This window comes from Anomaloglossus baeobatrachus, chromosome 2 (assembly GCF_048569485.1).
Source record: "Anomaloglossus baeobatrachus isolate aAnoBae1 chromosome 2, aAnoBae1.hap1, whole genome shotgun sequence".
NCBI classification, from domain to species: Eukaryota; Metazoa; Chordata; class Amphibia; order Anura; family Aromobatidae; genus Anomaloglossus; species Anomaloglossus baeobatrachus.
In genome coordinates this window covers 741,910,989-741,937,520 of record NC_134354.1, presented here as the reverse complement: position 1 = coordinate 741,937,520, position 26,532 = coordinate 741,910,989, and the positions used below count along the sequence as shown (strand labels likewise).

Below are 26,532 nucleotides of genomic sequence, written 5' to 3'. Positions count from 1 at the left end.
TGCATAAAAAAAATGTGAGATGTACCTATCATTTTTCTTTCCAACACTCTGTTTTTAGTGCAGAAAAAAAGCAACAAAAAGCCCTGTACGGCCCATGCCCTGCTAAGTTGAGCCATTTTTGAGGTCCTTCATGTAAAGGGGCATTTAGAAGCCTCTGGATAAACTTTCTGTATCCTATGCAAGCAAGGCTAAATTCTGCAAAACGTTCTGTGCTTTCTGTTATCTCTTCTGTGTAATTTCACCCTTTGCTAGTTACCAGGAACCTGCCCTGGGAAACCCCTGATAAGTAGTGGTTGGGCAATGCGTTCTCTGTAACCGGGCGGTCTCTTGTCTGTTGGGGTCTGGGCGGGCAGGATTGGCACCTTGCTGACAGCCAGTCATCCGCACTTAGGTGGATGTTTATGGCCGCACTCATTCCTCTGTTGGTAATTTTACTAGTCAGGAAATGAGTGCATCTATCAGATCTAATGGAGACAGCCAGAGCGGTCTGAGCCCTGGCATATACAGCCTCCTGCGCCACACAGATGTCTGCATAAAATGGGAAGAAAGGGCACTTACTTTGCACAGCTTAATTGCGATGCACAAATCTTTATGTACATGAATGACCGTCTCCATCCATAAATGGATATAGATAACCAGCATTTCTTCACTTGCTTTTGCAACAATCTATACCACATATAAACTATATACACATACAGTATATTGTCCTATCTGAGGGTAGCGGGGGAATACTTCTTGCACACCCTGCAATTTTAGAAATGACTCTTCATAATCCTGAGCATTGGGCTGATCCCTCCCCTCCAGCTGGTGATTGGTGTCTTTCACCCTATGACCTAAGCCACACGGCATGAAAATCGGAGCTAGTGGAATGCGATAAAACGTCGCATTCAACTCGGACGTGTCAGCACCTGTCTCAGCCCTAATCGGATCGAGAGAACAGTCGCACCATGCTGCTGGTGCAATGCGATCCTCTGTCTCTCGCACCCATTCAAGTCTATGGGGCGAGAGAAACATCGCACTGCACTCGCATTACACCAGTGTCTACGAGTGCAGAGCGAGAATGGCAATAGCCGGCAACGGAGGAGAGAGGGAGATAAGCCGGGCCCGCCCCCTCCTCAGAGCCGGGCCCGCTCCCCTCCTCAGAGCCGGGCCCGCTCCCCTCCTCAGAGCCGGGCCCGCTCCCCTCCTCAGAGCCGGGCCCGCTCCCCTCCTCAGAGCCGGGCCCGCTCCCCTCCTCAGAGCCGGGCCCGCTCCCCTCCTCAGAGCCGGGCCCGCTCCCCTCCTCAGAGCCGGGCCCGCTCCCCTCCTCAGAGCCGGGCCCGCTCCCCTCCTCAGAGCCGGGCCCGCTCCCCTCCTCAGAGCCGGGCCCGCTCCCCTCCTCAGAGCCAAGCCTATCGCATGATTGGACCTCATTCGCAATGACACTCGGCTCCTGTTGTGCCGAGTGTCAGACGAGAATCGCAGTAGTCCCCGTGTGGCCCCTGCCTATTACTGTGACTGGAGATGGGCGGGGCTAGCCTTCTGCTCATGAATACTGAGGACTCCACAGCCCGTCTGGACTCTTAGCTCATTCTTGCACTGCAGCTTTTCAATTAGGATTTTATGAAACTTGAGAAGTCAGTGACTCAGCGTTGTAGTTTGGGAGTTCGTGACCCAAATATGGGAGCAATAACCCTTGTGACAGATTTGCTTTTTAGGAAACCCTTCAGCCTAGCCCATAGGCTTGCTAACAAAGAGAATAGTAGTTAGTTTGACAGCTCTGTGCTAAGCTCCTGATCAGATCCCTTCACACACGAACATTTATTATAAATTCCCTCAATTTTCAGGTGACTCAGCAGGACGTCCGGAAAGAGAATCCTCTGCAGTTCAAGTTCCGAGCAAAGTTTTTCCCAGAAGACGTCTCCGAAGAGTTAATCCAGGAGATTACCCAGAGACTCTTCTTCCTGCAAGTTAAAGAAGCCATATTAAATGATGAAATCTACTGTCCCCCCGAGACGGCCGTCCTGCTGGCGTCCTATGCCGTGCAGGCCAAGTATGGAGACTACAGCAAAGACGTCCACAAGCCGGGTTACCTGGCCAATGACCGCCTGCTGCCTCAGCGGTAAGTAAGGGGAAGCGCGAACCGACATAATGCGGCTTCCATCTAATAACGTAATGAATGGAGAGGCCTGGCTGGCATTTCTCTTGTTCTGGGGTATTAATTTTCGTGTTTTCCGAGAATGCAATCTGCAACTACATATTCTGGTTTGGTGAAAAAAAGGGATTTGTAATTCTTTTTCTCCAAGCCTGCAGACAATGGCTCCAGGTAACTAGCACAGATTTCATTGTGCCATTGTGAACCAGTTCAGCTGACGGTGAGTCACTCCCATTTGTCCTATATCATTCTTTACTTTTTTCCCTTCAAAGGTATTGTCCTGGCGAAAAGAGCATGTACAGGGGGAGTCAATGTGTAATAAAAGAATTTATATTCTGCTGCTGTCCTGGACGCCAGAAGAGATGGCCACTATATTCATCCAGGTTTTTTTATGCTGTGCAGAGCAACATGTTCTAGATCCACAAGGGGGACAGCAGTTGAGGTTTTGATTTATTTTGTTACTTTCTTTGTCGCTCCATTGGGAGACCCAGACAATTGGGTGTATAGCTTCTGCCTCCGGAGGCCACACAAAGTATTACACTTTAAAAGTGTAACCCCTCCCCTCTGCCTATACACCCTCCCGTGCATCACGGGCTCCTCAGTTTATGCTTTGTGTGGAAGGAGGCACACATCCACTCATGCTCCCATTTTAGTCAGCAGCAGCTGCTGATTTTATCGGTTGGAAGAAAAGGGGGCCCCCACAGGGCCCCCGGCATGCTCCCTTCTCACCCCACTAAGTCGGCGGTGCTGTTAAGGTTGAGGTACCCATTGCGGGTACAGAGGCTGGAGCCACATGCCGTTTTCCTTTACCATCCCTTAGAGGCTCTGGGAGAAGTGGGATCCTAACCGGTCATCCATTCACTGGGACCGGGCTCCCTCCGCAGCCCCTGTGGGAATCTGCCGGACAGGAGACTTGTATCATCAGGGACAGGGCCCTGCATCTAAAGGTACTCTGTGTCCCCATGGGGACGGTGCATGGAGCGCTCATTTCACAGACGCTGCAGCTGCTGCTGGTTTTGTGACGACCGGTACTTCCGCGCCGACCGCGCCTGTTTGTCGGCTGCGGTATTAAATTTAGTCCCCGGCTTCATGCGGCCTAGTACCATAACTCCCGCCCCCGGGCCTGCCAGTCAGGGGTAAGGGCGGGACGGTCGACCTGACGTCGGCAGTGAGGGCTGGAGCATACTTTAGGTTTCCTCCCCCCCCCCTCACTGATCACTGTGGGGCACCAGATTCCTGCACTTTACTAGTCGCCGCCCACGGCTCCCTCCTCCCCTGAGAGCTCCGGCAGCCATTTTTACAACATATTCTGCCGGTGGAGGATTTCAGGAACGAGCTCTGCAGCTCCGGGAGACCCAAGGCAGGAAATCTGGTGGACACACACCCCTAGGGTGCCGAAGTGTGTGTGTGTGTGTGTGTGTATATGTATATGTGTATATATATATATATATATATATATATATATATATATATATATATATATATATATATATATATATATATATATATATATATATATATATATATATATATATATTGCAATATTTTCTCTGTTCGGCCGAGTTGTTTTGCTTTTGGCTATATACCCTCAGTGATCACTCTCCTAGGAGACAACAGCATGTCGTCCACAAGGAGCAAGGGCGCTAAGGCAAAGGGTTATTTTGCAACCTGTACCTCTTGTGCGGCTATGTTACCTGCAGGTTCCACCTACCCTCACTGTGAACAATGTTCGGCCCCTGTTGCACTTGCTCAGCCGGAGCCTCGGGCACTAGTGGGACCCTCGGCTCAGGCAGACCCGTCTGCTTCCCCTGTCCAGGTGGCAGGGACAGAGTTTGCAGTTTTTGCTGAGAAACTCTGAGTCACTTTCACAATCCATGGCTCAGTCTATGGACAAATGGTCTGCCAAGCTACTAGAAGCCTTGCAGTCCAGATCGGTCCTTACACAGGCCCCGGGCACTGTTGGATCATCGCCTCCAGGCCCCTCTCGGTCTGCGCCGCAGCGTGCTCCCGGGGTGGCCCCCTAGGTCTCACGTGGAGGACTCCGGCACGGACCATAGTCCCAGACCGGCTAAGCGGGCTCGCTGGGAATTTTCCCCGACTTCCTCACGCTGCTCGGGGTCTTAGCTCGAGGACTCTCTGGAGGATGAGGCGGACGTCGCAGCTCAGGGCTCTGACCCTGACGTTGCTCTCAATCTTGATACACCTGAAGGGGACGCCATAGTAAATGACCTTATAGCGTCCATCAACCAGGTGCTAGATCTTTCTCCCCCAACTCCACCTATAGAGGAGTCGGCTTCGCAGCAGGAGAAACACCAGTTTAGATTTCCCAAACGTACACGGAGTGCGTTTTTCGATCACTCTAACTTCAGAGATGCTGTCCAGAAGCACAGAGCATTTCCGGACAAGCGCTTTACTAAGCGCCTTAATGACACACGTTACCCCTTCCCCTCTGACGTAGTTAAGGGTTGGGCTCATTGTCCCAAGGTGGATCCTCCAGTCTCTAGACTGGCGGCTAGATCTGTAGTATCACTTGCAGATGGCTCATCGCTCAAGGATGCCACTGACAGGCAGATAGAGCTCCTGGTGAAATCCATCTATGAGGCCACGGGCGCGTCTTTTGCCCCGGCTTTTGCAGCCGTGTGGGCACTCCAAGCTATCTCAGCTTGTCTGTCTGAGATTAATGCGGTCACACGTACCTCTGCTCCGCAAGTTGCGTCTTTGACTTCTCAGGCGTCGGTATTTTCGTCCTACGCCATGAACGCCGTCCTGGACTCTGCTAGCCGTACAGCGGTAGCATCCGCTAATTCGGTGGCAGTCCGCAGGGCCATGTGGCTACGCGAATGGAAGGCAGACTCTGCTTCCAAGAAGTTCTTAACCGGTTTGCTGTTTTCTGGCGACCGATTGTTTGGCGAGCGATTGGATGAAATTATTAAGGAATCCAAGGGAAAGGACTCGTCCTTACCCCAGTCCAAACCGAAGAGACCTCAGCAACGGAAAATACAATCGAGGTTTCGGTCCTTTCGGCCCTCAGCCAAGTCCCAATCCTCCTCGTCCAACAGGCCAGAGAAGGGCCAGAGGAACTCTTATGCGTGGCGGTCTAAGTCACGTCCCCAAAAAACCGCCGGAGGCACTGCCTCCAAGGCGGCCTCATGACTTTCGGCCTCCCCAAACCGCATCCTCGGTCGGTGGCAGGCTCTCCCGCTTTTGCGACGCCTGGTGGCCACATGTCCAAGACCGATGGGTGAGAGACATTCTGTCTCACGGTTACAGGATAGAGTTCAGCTCTCGTCCTCCGACTCGTTTCTTCAGAACATCTCCGCCCCCATCTCGGGCCGGCGCACTTTTTCAGGCTGTAGGCGTCCTGAAGTCAGAAGGAGTGGTGATTCCCGTTCCCCCTCAGGAACATGGTCACGGTTTCTACTCCAGCTTGTTCGTGGTGCCAAAGAAGGACGGATCATTCCGTCCCGTTCTGGACCTCAAACTGCTCAACAGGCATGTGAGCACCAGAAGGTTTCGGATGGAATCTCTCCGCTCGGTCATCGCTTCGATGTCACAAGGAGACTTCCTAGCATCAATCGACATCAAGGATGCTTATCTCCATGTGCCGATCGCACCCGAGCATCAACGCTTCCTGCGTTTCGCCATCGGGGACGAGCACCTTCAGTTCGTGGCACTGCCTTTCGGCCTGGCGACAGCCCCACGGGTCTTCACCAAGGTCATGGCATCCGTTGTGGCGGTCCTACACTCTCAGGGCCACTCGGTGATCCCTTACTTAGACGATCTCCTAGCCACCTCCCGGGTGGCGTGTCAACACAGCCTGACCGTCGCTCTGGAGACTCTCCAGCGGTTCGGGTGGATCATCAACTTCCCAAAGTCCAAGTTGACACCGACCCAATCACTGACTTACCTCGGGATGGAGTTTCATACTCTCTCAGCGATAGTCAAGCTACCGCTGGACAAACAGCTTTCGCTGCAGACAGGGGTGCAATCTCTTCGGGGCCAGTCACACCCCTTGAGGCGCCTCATGCACTTCCTGGGGAAGATGGTGGCAGCAATGGAGGCAGTCCCCTTCGCGCAGTTTCATCTGCGCCCACTCCAATGGGACATTCTCCGCAAATGGGACAGGAGGTCGACGTCCCTCGACAGGAACGTCTCTCTTTCCCTTGCAGCCAAAACCTCTCTTCAGTGGTGGCTTCTTCCCACTTCTCTGTCGCAGGGAAAATCCTTCCTGCCCCCATCCTGGGCTGTAGTCACGACGGACGCGAGTCTGTCAGGGTGGGGAGCGGTTTTTCTCCACCACAGGGCTCAGGGAACCTAGACTCCGACAGAGTCCTCCCTTCAGATCAATGTTCTGGAGATAAGGGCAGTGTATCTAGCCCTAAAGGCGTTCCATCGGTGGCTGGAGGGCAGGCAGATCCTCATACAGTCGGACAACGCCACGGCGGTCGCGTACATCAACCACCAGGGCGGCACGCGCAGCCGTCAAGCCTTCCAGGAAGTCCGGCGGATTCTGCTGTGGGCGGAGGCCACAGCCTCCACCATCTCCGCAGTTCACATCCCGGGCGTAGAAAACTGGGAAGCAGACTTTCTCAGTCGTCAGGGCATGGATGCGGGGGAATGGTCTCTTCACCCAGACGTGTTTCCAGAGATCTGTCGCCGCTGGGGAACGCCGGATGTCGATCTCATGGCGTCACGGCACAACAACAAAGTCCCGGCATTCATGGCACGGTCTCAAGATCACAGAGGTCTGGCGGCGGACGCATTAGTTCAGGATTGGTCGCAGTTTCGACTGCCTTATGTATTTCCTCCTCTGGCGATGCTGCCCAGAGTGTTGCGCAAAATCAGGTCCGACTTTCGTCGCGCCATTCTCGTCGCTCCAGATTGGCCGAGGCGGTCGTGGTACCCGGATCTGTGGCATCTCACGGTGGGTCAACCGTGGGCTCTCCCAGACCGCCCAGACTTGCTGTCACAAGGGCCGTTTTTCCATCTGAATTCTGTGGCCCTCAACCTGACTGTGTGGCCATTGAGTCCTGGCTCCTAGCGTCCTCAGGGTTATCTCAAGATGTCATTGCCACCATGAGACAGGCCAGGAAACCAACGTCCGCCAAGATCTATCACAGGTCTTGGAGGATCTTCTTATCCTGGTGCTCTGATAATGGTTTTGCTCCCTGGCCTTTTGCCTTACCCACTTTTCTTTCATTCCTTCAATCCGGAATGGACAAGGGTTTGTCTCTCGGCTCTCTCAAGGGACAAGTATCGGCGCTATCCGTATTTTTTCAAAAGCGTCTAGCCAGGCTTCCGCAGGTCCGCACGTTCCTGCAGGGAGTTTGCCACATAGTCCCACCTTACAAGCGTCCGCTGGAACCCTGGGACCTTAACAGGGTGCTAACGGCTCTTCAGAAACCACCTTTCGAGCCGCTGCGTCTTATCACGTTATCACGTCTTTCGCAGAAGGTGGCATTTCTAGTGGCAGTTACATCGCTCCGTAGAGTGTCGGAGCTGGCAGCGCTGTCATGCAAAGCCCCCTTCCTGGTTTTTCACCAGGATAAGGTGGTTCTGCGTCCTGTTCCGGAATTTCTCCCTAAGGTGGTATCTCCTTTTCATCTCAATCAGGATATCTCCTTACCTTCATTTTGCCCTAATCCAGTTCACCAATGTGAAAAGGATTTGCACTCATTAGATCTGGTGAGAGCACTTCGGTTCTACGTGTCTCGCACGGCGCCCCTGCGCCGTTCTGATGCGCTCTTTGTCCTTGTCGCTGGCCAGCGTAAGGGTTCGCAGGCTTCCAAGTCAACCTTGGCTCGGTGGATCAAGGAACCGATTCTTGAAGCCTACCGTTCTGGGCTTCCGCTTCCTTTGGGGCTGAAAGCCCATTCTACCAGAGCCGTGGGTGCGTCCTGGGCATTGCGGCACCGGGCTACGGCTCAGCAGGTGTGTCAGGCAGCTACCTGGTCTAGTCTGCACACTTTCACGAAACACTATCAGGTGCATACCTATGCTTCGGCAGACGCCAGTCTAGGTAGGCGAGTCCTTCAGGCGGCGGTTGCCCACCTGTAAGAGGGGGCCGTTTCGGCTCTTTTTATTGAGGTATTCTTTTACCCACCCAGGGACTGCTTTTGGACGTCCCAATTGTCTGGGTCTCCCAATGGAGCGACAAAGAAGAAGGGAATTTTGTTTACTTACCGTAAATTCCTTTTCTTCTAGCTCCTATTGGGAGACCCAGCACCCGCCCCTGTTCCCTTCGGGCTGTTTGTTCTTTTGTGTACACATGTTGTTCATGTTGAATCGTTTCTTTTGGTTCATGGTTTTCAGTTCTCCGAACATCCTTCGGATTGAATTTACCTTAGACCAATTTATAAGTTTCCTCCTTCCTGCTTTTGCACCAAAACTGAGGAGCCCGTGATGCACGGGAGGGTGTATAGGCAGAGGGGAGGGGTTACACTTTTTAAAGTGTAATACTTTGTGTGGCCTCCGGAGGCAGAAGCTATACACCCAATTGTCTGGGTCTCCCAATAGGAGCTAGAAGAAAAGGAATTTACGGTAAGTAAACAAAATTCCCTTCTTTACAAATCCACCAACCCTATCTGTGATGAGAACCTTTTGCCGGCTGCACATGTATCACATAAGCGACACTGAGACTGCTGTATAGACATCACATAGAAGACACAACTGGCACTGCTGAATATACATCACATAGGAGACTTCTGTGTATAGATCGCTTAGGAGGCACTGAGACTGGAGTATTTACATCACATAGGAGATTCTGAGACTGCAGTATATACATTACATAGGAGACACTGAGACTGCAGTATATACATCACATAGGAGACACTGAGACTGCAGTATATACATCACATTGGAGACACTGGGACTGCAGTATATACATCACATAGGAGACACTAGGACTGCAGTATATACATTACATAGGAGACACTGAGACTGCAGTATATACATCACATAGGAGACACTGAGACTGCAGTATATACATCACATTGGAGACACTGGGACTGCAGTATATACATCACATAGGAGACACTAGGACTGCAGTATATACATTACATAGGAGACACTGAGACTGCAGTATATACATCACATAGGAGACACTGAGACTGCAGTATATACATCACATTGGAGACACTAGGACTGCAGTATATACATTACATAGGAGACACTGAGACTGCAGTATATACATCACATAGGAGACACTGGGACTGCAGTATATACATCACATAGGAGACACTGAGACTGCAGTATATACATCACATTGGAGACACTGGGACTGCAGTATATACATCACATAGGAGACACTAGGACTGCAGTATATACATCACATAGGAGACACTGGGACTGCAGTATATACATCACATAGGAGCCACAACCTGGACTGCTGCATATACATCACATAGGAGACACAACTGGGATGGCTGTATATACGTCACGTAGTTGCACCACTGGGGCAGCTGTATATATGTTGCACAGGATGGCGTGTAGAGTGCGCTAACTTTGCCCACAAAGAACATCCTGGTGCAAGCACTGGCCAGTGTTAGACGTAATCCAGCGTCTTGTGAGCCATGGTGGCGCTCAATATTAAATACAGCTTGTGCTCACAGGGCTGGAGCCATTCCTGCAGCCTGTAAGGCTCCCCACCCTGCTGTGCATAGTTACTTTTTTGCTTATTTATTATTTTTTATTATTATTATATATTGAGGCTCCTGTTACATTGCCCTGGCCCAGCTATTTTGACTCTTGTATTTCCAAATCCTCAAAATGACTTCTAAAGGCATAATAATGAATTGCACCCATTGCTGTCAGGAGGATGATGCGCACACGTCCTGTACTGCCTGACCATGTGGATTCGTGCTGGAGGTATAGCGGAGGGAGCGACTAGTGAGGGAGCACCTCTTCTTGTGGCCAGTATCCACAAGATCCCTAAACAAGATCACCTGTAGATCTGATATCCGGAAAGGGTGGGGCTCTACCATGCAGGTCCATCTTGTAGTTTCCAGAGTGTAAAGCAGTTACAAAGATTTGTGTTTTTTTTATTGTTTTTTCTTTCTCTGTGACTCCCGCTGGATGATAAATTTTGTGCCTCTTTAATTTCTTTTGCCCTAACCTTGCACACATTACTACATACTGTAAACCTTGCCTCCTTTCCAGGTAAAACTTTCATCTCCCCATGAAGACACAGCCCCCTATCCACAGAGGTGCAGGCTATATTCTAACACAGACCAAGCTAATTATTATTATTATTATTATTATTATTATTATTATTATATTTTTATTTTTTTTTAATTTATTTATTTTTTTGCACTTTTGTTTATTCCTCACCTTGTAAAAAGAGTTGCAACTTTTTTTTTACTGTTCTTCGAGCCACCTGTACGAGAGCTTATTTTTTGCAGGACAAATGTCAATATTGGCATTTCCGATTTTTTTTTTATTTTTTTTTTCCCCATTTCAACATTCTTCTTATGGGAGAAATATTCTTTTATTTTTATTAGTTTTGCTAATTTTGCATGTGGCATTAAGTTATGGTAATTTTTTATTTTTTTACATTTGGGGAAGAGTGGGAGGATTTAAAATGACACATTTTGAGATGGGGTTTAGATATTAAAGGGAACCTGTCAAGTACACTATGCAGCCAGAACCACGAGCACTTCTGGGTGTATATTGCTAATCCCTGCCTAACTGTCCCTGTATCTAGTAGTATACATAAAGAGATCTTTAGAAAAAGTATTTCTAAAGATTTTTTATCGTATGCTAATGAGCGAGGGACTAGTCGCAAGGGCGTTACTTCCCTTAGTTAGTCGGCCCACTTAACATGTAATCACACCCCTGTGAGTGTACTAACATGCTAATGATGCGCAGTGTCAGAGGATGGTCGCGCTCACCTCTCTGCTGCCATCACATCAGAGTCCTGACTTTTGGCTCAGTGCGCATGATCCCAGGCTTTCGGTCATGCGCCCTTCATGGGTTTGAAGCCAGGACGCGTACACCTGGCTTTATAGTGCACGTGACCACCTGATGTCAGAGTCCTGGCTTCAAACCTATGTAGTGCACATGACTGAAAGCCTGGGATCATGCGCACTGAGCCAAAATTCAGGACTCTGATGCGATGGCAGCAGAGAAGTGAGCGACACCATCCTCTGACACTGCGCATCATTAGCATGTTAGCACACTCACAGGGGTGTACTAACATGCTAAAGGCCCGACTAGCCAGGGGAAATTACGCCCTTTGGACTAGTCCTTGGCCTCAGCATACGATGAAAGATATCTTTAGAAATACTTTTTTTTATGCTAGTGTATACAGGGACAGTTAGGCAGGGATTAGCAATATACACCCAGAACTGCTCGTGGTGCTGAGAGCATGTTGCACCTGACAGGTTCCCTTTAAATAATCCCCTTAGGGAGCTTGAACCTGTGATCATTTATTCAATATCTGTCAGTTTCATGATGACGTAACATCACAGACAAAGGGGTCTTAAGTAGTCCCCCACCACCATGGCAGAACCGATCTACACACCTCTGTGGCACCGTGTAGGGTGCTGATGGCAATCACTAGAGACAGCTGCTGTTGTTTTTTTTGTGAGACTGCTGCCACACTTGACAGCTATACTTTGAGGTCATGTCACAAGCTTGAAAAAAAACTTTGCATAGAAGAAATTGCAAAAAGCCCTGATCTCCCCGGATTCTGGTTCATTTTTCCATTTTGTCCTCCAGCTGTCACAGCAAACCACCCGAGTGACTGAAGTCAGCAGCGCGATCGGCACTGCCGTCACTCATGTGTTTTGCTGTCACAGCTCGAGTCCTCCACCCGTGAGCGCACATCAGGCCGCGGCTGAAGTGAGCTACAGCTGGAGGACTCACGTGAATGACGGCACCGTTGATAGCGCGACTCACTTCAGTAGCTCCTGAACCACAGTGAACCCGGCCATGACGTCATTGCTGCAACACCCGGTATGCAGGGATGTAGCAGAGCTGGAAGCGTTGTGGGACCTAGTGTGGATTACTTTGGACTTGGAAGATGTTTTGGGGGTTAATAAAGTGGTGAAAGAGGGGGCTTTTTATTTTATTTCAAATAAAGGATTTTTTTTGGCGGTTTGTGGTTATTTACTTTCACTTACAGATTAGTCATGTGGGGTGTCTCATAAACGTATGACATCACTAACCTAGGGCTTAGTGGCAGCTATGGGCTGCTGCCATTAACTCCTTATTACCCCGATTGCCACCGCACCAGGGCAACGGGAAGAGCCGGGTCCAGCGCCAGAATTGGCGCATCTTATGGATGCGCCACTTCTGGGGAGGCTGTGGGCGGCTACTGTTAGCCTGGAAAGGGCCAAATAATGATGACCCTTCCCACCCTAATAATATCAGCCCCCAGTTGTCTGCTGCACCTTGGATGGTATTAGAAAAATGAGGGGATCCCACGTCATTTTTTTTTAATCAAATAATTAAAAAAAAGTGTGGGATCCCCTCTATTTGTCATAACCAGCCAAGGTATAGCAGAGAACTGAGGGTTGCAGCCTGCAGCTGCTGCTGTTCCTGTGCTGGATATGAAAATTGGGGGGGGGACCCCATGTTGTTTTTTTTTTTTTTCCCCAAAAAAATAAAAAAAAGCTAACCAAGCTGGCTATCCCTCTATCAAGCTATTCTATTATTTCTTTCTATGTATTCTTTCTGTTCTTTATTATCTAGTCTATATGTTCTTCTTATCTATCCATTCTATTCTTCCTATTTTTTCTGTCTATCATCTATTCTAGCTATCTATCCATTATCCTTTCCTATCACATTTTGTTTCTCCTTTAAAAAAATGCAATGACAAAAACGTACCAAATGCGCACCTACATTACAAGCGTTTTTTGGGATATTTCCAGGCTTCTCGGACAAGGTGCAGTTTGGGTGCAGAAAAAACTGCAGCGTGCGCATGTAGCCTTAGAGTTTTTAAATTGAGCAAATCAGAGGTATGTCCAGTCACATCAGTTACTGTTGGGTGGCTGTGTAACACATCTGACACTCAATTCTTATGGAGCAGGCTCCGCTAATGTGCGTGCACGGCCCACCTTACACGTTTTTAAAGCTTATAACGAATAGGTTTAAGTCAAAATGCAATATTTTTGTCCATGTGCCACAGTCAAGGTGAATAGTCCACTATTCTCTGAATAGTCACTCACGATTTGCAGAAAAGGTGTTCACCCCAAATAATGCTGTGATTGACCACGTTTTGTAGAATCAAAAGAATACAGCTGAAGATATAGGCAAACGTAGAATATCCAACATTTGATCTTCATTAATGCTATATGGAATAATCTTATAAAAATGAAGGTACTAAGGTTCTTACTAATTGGCCAATTTATTCACCATCAGCCATGACGAGACGCACCTTTCTCTGATGGGACCCTCGCCTTATACCATGCCTCTCCTGGGCTAAAAACTTACACATTTACAAATGAACATTTTTATACATATATTCCATATAGCACTAATGCAGTTCAAATTTCCCATGTTCAATGTTTGCAGATATCTTGGCGCATGCAGAGGCTGCGGCATTCTTTTGTTTGTACACTGTATTGTAAGTGTGGCCGCGATAGTGACTTGTATAGGGGTAAAACTATGTTCTTTTCATGCTACATATTATTTTATCATCCTTGGTAACAACTGCTTTGCACTGGTCAGTAAAGTTGAGTTTGCCGTACACCCATACACCCAAGTCTTTTTCAGTGACCGTTTCACCCAGTGTTTTACAAACGAGTACATAATTATACATTTTATTTCCTCTACCCTAGTGCATGATCTTACATTTAGCCACATTAAACTTCAATTGCCACTTCTCAGCCCAAGCCTTAAACCTACAAATTATTATTATTTATTATTATAGCGCCATCAATTCCATGGCGCTTTACATGTGAAAGGGGTATACATAATAGGGACAAGTACAATAATCATAAATAATACAAAGCACAGACAGGTACAGGAGGAGAGAGGTCCCTGCCCGCGAGGGCTCACAGTCTACAGGATAGGTGAGGATACAGTAGGTGAGGGTAGAGCTGATTGTGCGCTGTATCAGACTGAGGGTTACTGCAGGTTGTAGGCTTGTCGGAAGAGGTGGGTCTTCAGATTCCTTTTGAAGCTTGTCAAGGTAGGTGAGAGTCTGATGTGTTGAGGCAAAGCATTTCAGAGTATGGGGGAGGCACGGGAGAAATCTTGGATGCGATAGTGGGAAGAGGAGATGAGAGGGGAGTAGAGAAGGTGATCTTGTGAGGATCGAAGGTTACGTGCAGGTAAGTACCGGGAGACTAGGTCAGAGATGTAGGGAGGAGACAGGTTGTGGATGGCTTTGTAGGTCATGGTTAGGGTTTTAAACTGGAGTCGTTGGGTAATGGGAAGCCAGTGAAGGGATTGGCAGAGAGGTCGGGGAGATGCGGGGGGACAAGTGGATTAGCCGGGCACCATAGTTTAGAATAGATTGTAGGGGTGCGAGACTGTTAGAAGGGAGGCCACAGAGCAAGAGGTTGCAATAATCCAGGCGGGCGATCATAATAAGTACAAATCCCTCTGCAATATTAAATTATCCTCCTCTGTATTAATTACCTTGCATAGTTTAGTATCATTTGCAAATATTGAAATTCTACTCTTAATGCCCCCTACGAAGTCATTAATGTTTAAAAGAGGCCCCAATACTGATCCCTATGGTACCCCACTGTTAACCGTGACTGTGTTCCATTAATAACCATCCTTAGATTCCTATCGCTGAGCCAGTTCTTAGAACTACATTAGAAACTGTATTTGCAAATATTGAAATTTTACTCAATGCCCCCTATAAGGTCATTAATAAATGTTAAAAAGAAGAGGGCCCAATACTGATCCTTGTAGTATCCAACTGTTAACTGTGACTGTGTTCCACTAATAACCACCTTTAGATTACTATCACATTCTTAGAACTACATTACTTTGAACTACTGTATTTGCTCTTGTAAATGTTAATAACCATTGATCTGTAAAAACACACAACAATAAAAGTGAAAAATCGCTCCAAACCAAGGATTGTAGCTAATAACCGAGGTTCTGAGCAGTAAGACACCCTAGGATGAGCTTATGGTTGGGAGATGCCTCCAATAAAAAGCAAAGGGGCTGTGGTTTTCAGAGACCTATGCATTGACCCGAAGTGCTGCTTTGGAAGAAAAAGTAATTGTAGCTCTGAAATTCTAAAGACCAATCACGGAAGATGTTTATCGTCCTGCACTGATAACAGGTGGCGGTATCTTTCTTGTTTGCAGCACTGGAGCAGAACAATCTACGCACAGATTACATTGTATTACATAGAACATGTCACTGATTCCCAAAATTTGAACTCTAGTATTCGACTTTCCGAGTATTTCTTACTTTGATCCAAGCCTCCTCATTTATCATTTTCTTTTGTTTTTGTCAGGGTTTTGGAACAACATAAATTAACGAAAGAACAATGGGAAGAAAGAATACAGATCTGGCACGAAGAGCACAGGAGCATGTTAAGGTACTACACGCCGAGAGCTGGCATTACGGGGCGTGCACAGCACATTATTTCTATAAATGTAAGATTTCCTGTATGGGCCTTTTTTACAGGGGGGCAGATAAATTGCTCACAGTCAGCATTTATCAACAATATAGGGAGTCAGTTAGTCCTCATATACGTGTAACGAGGATCAGGAGCCGGCGTCGTACCTGATCCAGCTACAAAACTTGTGCAGCGGGCAAACAATAGGAACAAACGGGCAATTGTGAGCCTGTCTAAAAAGTTCTTAAAAGGGAATCTGTCACCAGGTTTTTGCTCCCTCATCTGAGAGCAACATAATGTAGAGACAGACCCTGAATCCAGCGATGTGTCACTTACTGAGCTGTTTGCTGTCATTTTGATAAAATCAATGCTTTCTCTGCTGCAGATCTAGCAGTTATAGAGAGCTCATGAATATGCTGGACTGCCTGCAGCACCTCAAGTAGTCCTGTAATGATAATCTCCTGCTTATTAATCAATGATTTTATCAAAACTACACTAAGCAGCTCAGTAAGTGACACATCGCTTGAATCCGGGCCAGCAGACATAACACTGCGCTGGTTTGAGGGACTGATAAATATTTAAAAAAAAAAAAAAAAAAGTACAAATGCAAAAATGACTTCTTGCAACAGAAATACTCTTTTTCAAGTATGTATAATAATATATCTGTATCTGTGTAAACATAATAGCCAGATAGAGTGCTATATCATACATACAATCATGGTCGAAAATGTTGGAACCCTTGAAGTATTTCTCCCAGAATATTATTGCCATTACACGTTTTGTTTTACACCAGTTTTTCCTTTGTGTGTATTGGAAGAACACCGAAAATCAGAGGGAATAAAAAAGGCAAATTGACATAATTTCACACACTTCCCTATAGTGGGTCGGACAAAATTGTTGGCACCTTGCCTAAATTGCGGGTAAACAACTTTCGTTTCAAGCATGTGATGGTTGTTCAAACTCACCTGTGGCAAGTGAAAGGTGTGGGCAATATGAAAATGACACCTGAAATCAGATAAAAAGGGGAGAAGTTGACTCAATCTTTGCATTGTGTGTGTATGTGTCAAGTTAAGCATGGAGAACAGAAAAGGAAGAGAACTGTCTGAGGACTTGAGAACCAAAATTGTTGAAAAATATCAACAATATCAAGGTTACAAATTCATCTTTGGAGATATTGATATTCCTTTCTTCAGCGCTCTATTGGGAGACCCAGACGATTGGGGTATAGCTACTGCCCTCTGGAGGCCACACAAAGCACTACATTAAAAGTGCAAGGCCCCTCCCCCTCTGGCTATACACCCCCGTGGTATCACGGGTTCTCCAGTTTTAGCTTTGTGTGCGAAGGAGGTCAGACATCCACGCATAGCTCCACAGATTTTAGTCAGCAGTAGCTGCTGACTATTTCGGATGGAAGAAAAGAGGACACATATAGTGTCCCCAGCATGCTCCCTTCTCACCCCTGGATGGTGTTGTAAGGTTGAGGTACCTATTGCTGGTACGGAGGCTGGAGCCCACATGCTGCTTTCCTTCCACATCCCCCTGAGGGGCTCTGAGGAAGTGGGATCCTGCCGGCCTCAAAGCTCTGAGGCCGGGCTCCATCCACAGACCCATTTGAACCTGCTGGATACGGAGCTGGAGTACCGTTCAGGGACATGGCCCTGCATCATACAGGTACTCTGTGTCCCCGTACACACAGGCACAGCACACTCCAGACTTGCTGGGTGTGCTAGTGCGCCGGGGACAGTAAAGGGTTACAGTCACTGCAGCTTTGCTGAGTGACTTTGTGTTTTGGGGAACTACCGCGCCGGACGCTCCGGGAGCGGCGGCGCGGCTGGGACTTGTAGTTCGCCGGGGACTGGGCGCCGACCGCGCTTTTACGGCGGCGGCGCTTATAACTCCAGTCCCCGGCTTCTGCGGCCTAGTGCCGCTTCGTTCCCGCCCCCTCCCTGTCACTCAGGGAAGGGGACAGGCGCTGAGCAATCAGCAGCGCCGAGGGCTGGAGCCTTATTTACATGCTCCAGCCCTCTCACTGCACACTGTCGGACGCCGGATTCCCGCTCTGCCTTGGGGGCACGCCCACGGCCCGCCCCTACTCACACGAGCTGGGGAAGAAGCCGGCAGCCATTACTGCACCGAGATCGGACTTTCAGCACCAAGGCAGGACGGTGGCGATCATACACCCGCTTATAGGCGGGCGGTAAGAGGCACACATAGTGCTGAACACAATATAACTGCAGTGTGTACATGTGTTGTTTTTAACTGCAAGCGACACATCAGCAGCAGGAAAGCAGGGTGTGCTAAGGCACAGGCTTTCTAGGCTGCTTGTTTTGCACGACTGAGGTGTTCATTTGTGTTTATGCTGATATGCTATACATTGCACTGTACAGTCGCTAGTCTTAGCTATATTCTCCTGGAATGGCTAGACTACAGCAGCAGAAAACCAAGGGTGCTGGGGCACAGGTTTTTTTCTATGCTGCTTGTATTGCATGGGCTGCAGTGTGCATTTGTACTTGTGCTTGTATGCTATACATCGCACTGTATGGTCACTCTTCTGGGCTATATTCCCCTAGATGACTAGTCTACAGCAGCAGAAGAGCAGAGGTGCCAGGGCACAGGCTTCTATGCTGCTTGCATTGCTTGTGCTGCAGTGGTCTTTTGTACTTTATGCCTGTATGCTATACATTGCAATGTACGGTCACCAATCTTGGCTATATACTTCTAGATAGCTAGTCGGCAGCGGCAAAAAAGCAACACAGATTTCAGTGCTGTTTTTCCTACATGGGATGCTGTTCATGACACCGTCCCATTGTGTGCATGCTCCCCTGTAGCACGTCGTCTGCAGGGGTCTCTAGCACTTCGTCTGCCGGGGCTCTACTAGTTGTGGCCAAAGAAACCTCCTGTCAACCCTGTCCATGGACAGGGACGGAGTAGTCATAATATAGAGACTTGCACCCATGGGCAATCTACTTGACCAAAAGGCAGCTCTTCAGGGTTTTGATACTGACATCGCTCTCAATCCGGATACACCGGGTGGTAACGCCATACGGAAGGATCCTATACCGTCCATCACTGGAAGGTTGGATCTTTCTCCCTCAGCTCCCCCAGTGGAGATAGGAGACGAACAGGAGAAGTTCCTTTTCAGTATCTCACGCAGATATTGAGTATTTTTCTGGCCACGCTGACTTCAGAGAAGCAGTCCAGGAATACCACGCTTACCAGATAAGCGTCTTCTCCAAACGTTTTTAGGATACACGTTATCCCTTTCCCCCTGACGTGGTCAAGTGCTGGACCCAGGGTCCAAAGGTGGATTCTCCAATCGCCAGGCTTGCATCTAGAGACATAGTTGCACTGGAGATGGGGCATCACTTAAAGATGCCATTCACAGACAGATGGACTCTGGTTGAAATCTGTCTAGGAGGCTATCGGCGTGTCGGTTGCTCCGGCATCCACAGCCGTATTGGCAACCTAACCTTTTCAGCTGTTCTTGCGCAGCTGACCTTGAGCAGGGACATCTGTACCGCAGAGGCGTCCGTAACCCCGCAATGTCTGCACTGCGGCTTACCCTGTTAATACTGTCCTAAAAGTACAGTCGAGGTTTCGGTCCTTCCCAAGCTCCGGCAGGTCCCAATTGTCCTCGTGCAAAAGGGCTACAAAACCTCAGACGGGCGCAGATTCCGGCCGGGCTCAATCTCGCCCAAGGAAGGCAGTCGGAGGAACCGCTACCAAGGCGGTCTCCTCAGGACTCTCAGCTCTCTCTCTCTCTCTCCGCATCCGCGGTTGATGGCAGACTCCCCCGCCTTTGGCGACTTTAGCTGCCACAGGTCACAGACCGGTGGGTGACGGACATTGTGCTCACGTGCACAGGACAGTGTTCTGTTCTCGTCCTCCGACTCCATTCTTCAGAATGGCCCCACCTCTCCACCGAGCAGATGCCCTGCTGCAGGTGGTGGACGCTCTAAGAGCAGAAGGAGTGGTGATCCCTGTCCCCCCTCAGGAACGAGGGCGAGGGTTTGTACTCCAATCTCTTTGTGGCTCCAAAAATGGACGGTTCCTTCCGTCCTGTTCTGGTTCTGAAACTGCTCAACGAGCATGCGAACGCCAGGCGGTTCCGGATGGGATCCCTCCGATCCGTCATTGCCTCAATGTCTTGAGGAAACTTCCTTGCCTCAACAGACAGCAAAGATGCCTATCTCCACGTGCCAATTGCTACGGAGCACCAACGTCTTCTACGTTTTGTGATAGGAGACGAACATCTTCAGTTCGTAGCTCTGCCATTCAGTCTGGCGACACCCCCACGGGTGTTCACCAAGGTCATGGCAGCAGTGGTAGCAGTCTTGCACTCTCAGGGACACCCGGTGATCCCGTACTTGGACGATCTACTCGTCAAAGCACCCTCCCTCGAGGCATGCCAACGCAGCCTGAATGTTACGCTGGAGACTCTCCAGACTTTCGGGTGGATCATCAATTTGGCAAGGTCAAATCTGTCTCCGACTCAATCACTAACGTATCTCGGCATGGAGTTTCATACTCTATCAGCCATAGTGAAGCTTCCGCTGAACCAGCAGCGTTCACTGCGGACAGAGGTGCAGTCTCTCCTTCTAGGCCAGTCGCACCCCTTAAGGCGCCTCATGCACTTCCTAAGGAAGATGGTGGCAGCCATCGAGGCAGTTCTCTTTGCGCAGTTTCATCTGCGCCAACGGCAATGGGACATTCTCCGCCAATGGGATGGGCAGTCAACCTCCCTGGACGGGAAGTCTCCCTTTCCCTGACGGCCGAGGACTCTCTGCAATGGTGGCTCCTTCCCACCTCATTGTCTCAGGGAAGATCCTTCCTGCCCCCATCCTGGGCAGTAGTCACGACAGATGCGAGTCTGTCAGGGTGGGGAGCAGTTTTTCTCCACCACAGGGCTCAGGGGACGTGGACTCCGCAGGAGTCCACCCTTCAGATCAATGTTCTGGAGATCAGGGCAGTGTATCTTGCTCTTCTGGCCTTCCAACAGTGGCTGGAAGGAAAGCAGATCCGAATCCAATCGGACAACTCCACAGTGGTGGCATACATCAACCACCAAGGAGGGACGCGCAGTCGGCAAGCCTTCCAAGAAGTCCGGCGCATTCTAATGTGGGTGGAGGACAGAGCATCCACCATATCCGCGGTTCACATCCCAGGCGTAGAAAACTGGGAAGCAGACTTCCTCAGTCGCCAGGGCATGGTCGCAGGGGAATGGTCCCTTCACCCGGACGTGTTTCAGGAAATCTGTCGCCGCTGGGGAGTGCCGGACGTCGACCTAATGGCATCCCGGCACAACAACAAGGTCCCGGCATTCATGGCGAGGTCGCGCGATCAAAGAGCTCTGGCGGCAGACGCCTTGGTTCAAGATTGGTCGCAGTTTCAGCTCCCATACTTGTTTCCGCCTCTGGCGCTCTTGCCCAGAGTGCTACGCAAGATCAGATCCGAGTGCAGCCGCGTCATACTCGTCGCTCCAGACTGGCCGAGGAGGTCGTGGTATCCGGATCTGTGGCATCTCACGATCGGTCGACCGTGGTCACTGCCAGACCGACCAGACTTACTGTCCCAAGGGCCGTTTTTCTATCAGAATTCTGCGGCCCTGAACCTGACTGTGTGGCCATTGAGTCCTGGATCCTAGCATCTGCAGGATTGTCTCAAGGAGTCGTTGCCACAATGAGACAAGCTAGAAAGTCGAATTCGGCTAAGATCTACCACAGAACGTGGAAGATTTTCTTATCCTGGTGCTCTGCTCAGGGAGTGTCTCCCTGGCCATTTGCATTGCCCAAGTTTCTTTCCTTCCTGCAATCGGGGTTAGAAAAGGGCTTGTCGCTCAGCTCCCTTAAAGGGCAAGTTTCGGTACTATCCGTGTTTTTTTCAGAAACGTCTAGCACGTCTTTCTAAGGTGCGCACGTTCCTGCAGGGGGTCTGTCATATTGTGCCCCCGTACAAGCGGCCGTTAGATCCATGGGATCTGAACGGGGTACTAGTTACTCTCCAGAAGCCGCCCTTCGAGCCTCTAAAGGAAGTTTCCTTTTCTCGGCTGTCACAGAAAGTGGCGTTTCTTGTTGCGATCACATCGCTTCGGCGAGTGTCTGAGCTGGCAGCTCTGTCATCCAAGGCTCCCTTCCTGGTGTGCCACCAGGACAAGGTAGTGCTGCGCCCTATTCCGGAGTTTCTCCCTAAGGTCGTATCCTCTTTTCATCTTAATCAGGATATATCCTTGCCTTCTTTTTGTCCTCATCCGGTTCACCGGTATGAAAAGGACTTACGTTTGCTAGATCTGGTGAGAGCACTCAGAATCTACATTTCCCGCACGGCGCCCATGCGCCGTGCCGATGCATTTTTTGTCCTTGTCGCTGGTCCGAGCAAGGGGTTGCAGGCTTCTAAAGCCACCCTGGCTCGATGGATCAAAGAACCAATTCTAGAGGCCTACCGTTCTGCGGGGCTTCCGGTTTCTTCAGGGCTAAAAGCCCACTCAACCAGAGCCGTGGGTGCGTCCTGGGCATTACGTCACCAGGCTTCGGCTCAACAGGGGTGCCAGGCAGCTACCTGGTCCAGTCTGCACACTTTCACCAAGCATTATCAGGTGCATACCTATGCTTCGGCGGATGCCAGCTTAGGTAGAAGAGTCCTGCAGGCGGCAGTGACACCCCCGTAGGGGAGGGCTGTTTTGCAGCTCTAACATGAGGTATTTCTTTACCCACCCAGGGACAGCTTTTGGACGTCCCAATCGTCTGGGTCTCCCAATAGAGCGCTGAAGAAGAAGGGAATTTTGTTACTTACCGTAAATTCCTTTTCTTCTAGCTCTTATTGGGAGACCCAGCACCCGCCCTGTTGTCCTTCGGGATGTTTTTTTGTTGTTTGCGGGTACACATGTTGTTCATGTTGAACGGTTTTTCAGTTCTCCGATGTTATTCGGAGTTAATTTGTTTAAACCAGTTATTGGCTTCCTCCTTCTTGCTTTGGCACTAAAACTGGAGAACCCGTGATACCACGGGGGTGTATAGCCAGAGGGGGAGGGGCCTTGCACTTTTAATGTAGTGCTTTGTGTGGCCTCCAGAGGGCAGTAGCTATACCCCAATCGTCTGGGTCTCCCAATAAGAGCTAGAAGAAAAGGAATTTACGGTAAGTAACAAAATTCCCTTCTTGTCCACAGTGTGCAGCATTATCAAGAAGATTACAACCCGTGGCACTGTAGCTAATCTCCCTGGATGCGGACAGCAGAGAAATACTGATAAAAGTTTGCAATGTAGAATAATCCGGAGAATGGATCGACCCTAATGAAATTCCAAAGAAATTAAAGTTGTCACCGCAAACTATTCGTTCACATTTGTATGAAATTAAACGATATGGCAGGAGACTCAGGAGGACCCCACTGCTGACAGACGTAATTAAACTAGACTACAGTTTGCCAAAATGTACGTGAAGAAGCCAAAATCCTTCTGGGAAAGTTTCTTGTGGACAAATGAGACCAAGATAGAGCTTTCTTTGTCGCTCCATTGGGAGACCCAGACAATTGGGTGTATAGCTTCTGCCTCCGGAGGCCACACAAAGTATTACACTTAAAAGTGTAAACCCCTCCCCTCTGCCTATACACCCCCCCGTGCATCACGGGCTCCTCAGTTTTATGCTTTGTGTAGAAGGAGGCACACATGCACGCAAGCTCCACAATTTAGTCAGCAGCAGCTGCTGACTATATCGGATGGAAGAAAAGAGGGCCCATAACAGGGCCCCCGGCATGCTCCCTTCTCACCCCACTCTGGTCGGCGGTGCTGTTAAGGTTGAGGTACCCATTGCGGGTACACAGGCTGGAGCCACATGCTGTTTTCCTTCCCCATCCCTTAGGGGCTCTGGGTGAAGTGGGATCCTAACAAAGGCACCAGGCACTGGGACCGTGCTCCCTCCGCAGCCCCTGGGGGAATCTGCTGGACAGGAGACCGGGTATCGTCAGGGACAGGCCCTGCTCCTCTGAGGTACTCTGTGTCCCCTTGGGGACGGCGCATAGAGCGCCTGTGTAATGGACGCTGCAGCAGCTGCTGGGTGTGTTTGTGCGCTGGGACTACCGCGCTGACCGCGCTTGTTTGCCGGCCGCGCTTATAACTTTAGTCCCCGGCTTTTGCGGCCTAGTACCGCATACTCCCGCCCCCGGGCCTGCCAGTCAGGGGTAAGGGCGGGACGCTGCACTGGACGTCAGCGCTGAGGGCTGGAGCATACTTAGTATCCTCCTCCCCCCTCACTGAGCACCGTGGGGCACCAGATTCCCGCACTTTCTGAGGCACGCCCACGGCTCCCTCCTCTCAGAACGCTGGCAGCCATTCCTATCAGCACTTCTGACGCTGGAGAACTTCATAGACGAGCTCCACAGCTCTGGGAGGCCCAGGCAGGGAATCTGGTGGTCACACAACCGCTGAGGGCGGTCGGTAAGCCGCACCTGTTACTAGGTGCTGGCCCCCCTGGGTGCCGAAGTGTATATTTATATCATTATATTGTATACATTTACTCTGTACGGCCGCACTATTGCTTTGGCTATATACCCTCTCTGATTGCTCTAAGAGGAGACAACAGCATGTCGTCCGCAAAAAGCAAGGGTGCCAAGGCACAGGCTTACTTTGCAACCTGTACCTCATGTGCGGCTATACTACCTGCAGGTTCCACCTACCCTCATTGTGTGCAATGCTCGGCCCCTGTGACACTCACTCAGCCGGAGCCTCTGCCACTGGTGGGACCCTCGGCCCAGGTGGAACCACCTGCTGCCACTGTCCAGGTGACAGGGACAGAGTTTGCAGTATTCGCTGACAAACTTTCTGAGTCTATGGATAAATGGTCTGCTAAGATACTAGAAGCTTTGCAGTCTAGACCGGTAACACAGGCCCCGGGCACTGTTGAATCATTGCCCTCAGACCCCCCTCGGTCGGCGCAGCAAAGTGCTCCTGAGGCGACTCATAGGTCCCACGGTGAGGACTCCGACACGGACCGCAGTCCCAGACCGGCTAAGCGAGCTCGCTGGGAGCTTCCCTCGACTTCATCACACTGTTCAGGGTCTCAGCATGAGGACTCTCTGGGGGATGAAGCGGAGGTGGCAGATCAGGGCTCTGATTCTGACGCCGCTCTCAACCTTGATACACCTGAGGGGGACGCCATAGTAAACGACCTTATAGCATCCATCAATCAGGTGTTGGATCTTTCTCCTCCAGCTCCTCCGATTGCGGAGTCAGCTTCTCAGCAGGAGAAATTCCATTTTAGGTTTCCCAAACGTACACGGAGTGCGTTTCTTGATCACTCCGACTTCAGAGATACAGTCCAGAAACACCGAGCTTTTCCGGATAAGAGCTTTACTAAGCGCCTTAATGACACACGTTATCCCTTCCCCCCTGACGTAGTCAAGGGTTGGGCTCAGTGTCCCAAGGTGGATCCTCCAGTCTCCAGACTGGCGGCTAGATCCATAGTTGCAGTGGCAGATGGTGCATCACTCAAGGATGCCACTGACAGGCAGATAGAGCTCCTGATGAAATCCATCTATGAAGCTATCGGCGCGTCCTTTGCTCCGGCATTCGCAGCCGTATGGGCACTCCAAGCTATCTCAGCTTGTCAGTCTGAGATTAATGCAGCCACACGTGCCTCTACTCCGCAGGTTGTGTCCTTAACCTCTCAGGCGTCGGCGTTTGCGTCCTACGCCATGAATGCTGTCCTGGACTCTGCGAGCCGTACGGCGGTAGCATCCGCCAATTCGGTGGCAGTCCGCAGGGCCATGTGGCTACGAGAATGGAAGGCAGACTCTGCTTCCAAAAAATTCTTAACCGGTTTGCCATTTTCTGGCGACCGCCTGTTTGGCGAGCAATTGGATGAAATCATTAAACAGCCGCGCCATCCTCATCGCCCCAGACTGGCCGAGGAGGTCGTGGTACCCGGATCTGTGGCATCTCACGGTGGGTCAACCGTGGGCACTACCAGACCGTCCAGACTTACTGTCTCAAGGGCCATTTCTTCGGCGCTCCATTGGGAGACCCAGACGATTGGGTGCATAGCTACTGCCTCCGGAGGCCACACAAAGCACTACACTAAAAAGTGCAAGGCCCCTCCCCTTCTGGCTATACACCCCCAGTGGGATCACTGGCTCACCAGTTTTCTGCTTTGTGCGAAGGAGGTCAGACATCCACGCATAGCTCCACTGTTTAGTCAGCAGCAGCTGCTGACTATGTCGGATGGAAGAAAAGTGGGCCCATATGGGGTCCCCAGCATGCTCCCTTCTCACCCCACTTGCGGTTTGTAAGGTTGAGGTACCCATTGCGGGTACGGAGGCTGGAGCCCACATGCTGTTTTCCTTCCCCATCCCCCCTCAGGGCTCTGGGTGAAGTGGGATCTTACAGGTCTCCAGGCACTGAGACCGGGCTCCATCCACAGACCCAGAGAACCTGCTGGATATGGAGCTGAGTATCGTCAGGGACAGGCCCTGCTACATTAAGGTACTCTGTGTACCCGGGCAAGCGCGCACACACACACCAGCATTGCTGGGAGTGTTAGTGCGCCGGGGGCAACAGCGCAGAGCGCTCGTGCTATTAGTCACTACAGCTTTGCTGAGTGACTTTATGTATTGGGAACTGCCGCGCCGGCCGTTGCTGGGTGTTTTTTACACTGTGGCGCGGCTGGGACTTGTGGTGCGCCGGGGACTTCCGCGCTGGCCGTGCACATGGACGGCCGCGCTTATTACTCGAGTCCCCGGCTTTGCGGCCTAGTTTTCGTTTCGTTCCCGCCTCCAGCCCTGCCAGTCAGGGGAGAGGCGGGACGCTGTACAGACAGTCAGCGCCGAGGGCTGGAGTCTGCTTTGCATTCTCCAGCCCCCTTCACTGGACACAGTGGGACGCCA

The 26,532-nt window shown here is 50.2% G+C and overlaps 1 protein-coding gene across 2 annotated transcripts in view; it reads left to right on the top strand.

The window, feature by feature from the left end:
* The window catches only part of RDX (radixin), a 257,192-nt gene that overhangs the window by 92,677 nt on the left and 137,983 nt on the right, over window positions 1-26,532 (top strand). For both annotated transcript variants that reach the window (XM_075337425.1, XM_075337424.1), the window contains exons 5-6: window positions 1,827-2,101; window positions 15,558-15,641. In XM_075337425.1, the coding sequence (XP_075193540.1) occupies window positions 1,827-2,101; window positions 15,558-15,641 (359 nt within the window). The remainder of the gene's footprint in view (window positions 1-1,826; window positions 2,102-15,557; window positions 15,642-26,532) is intronic.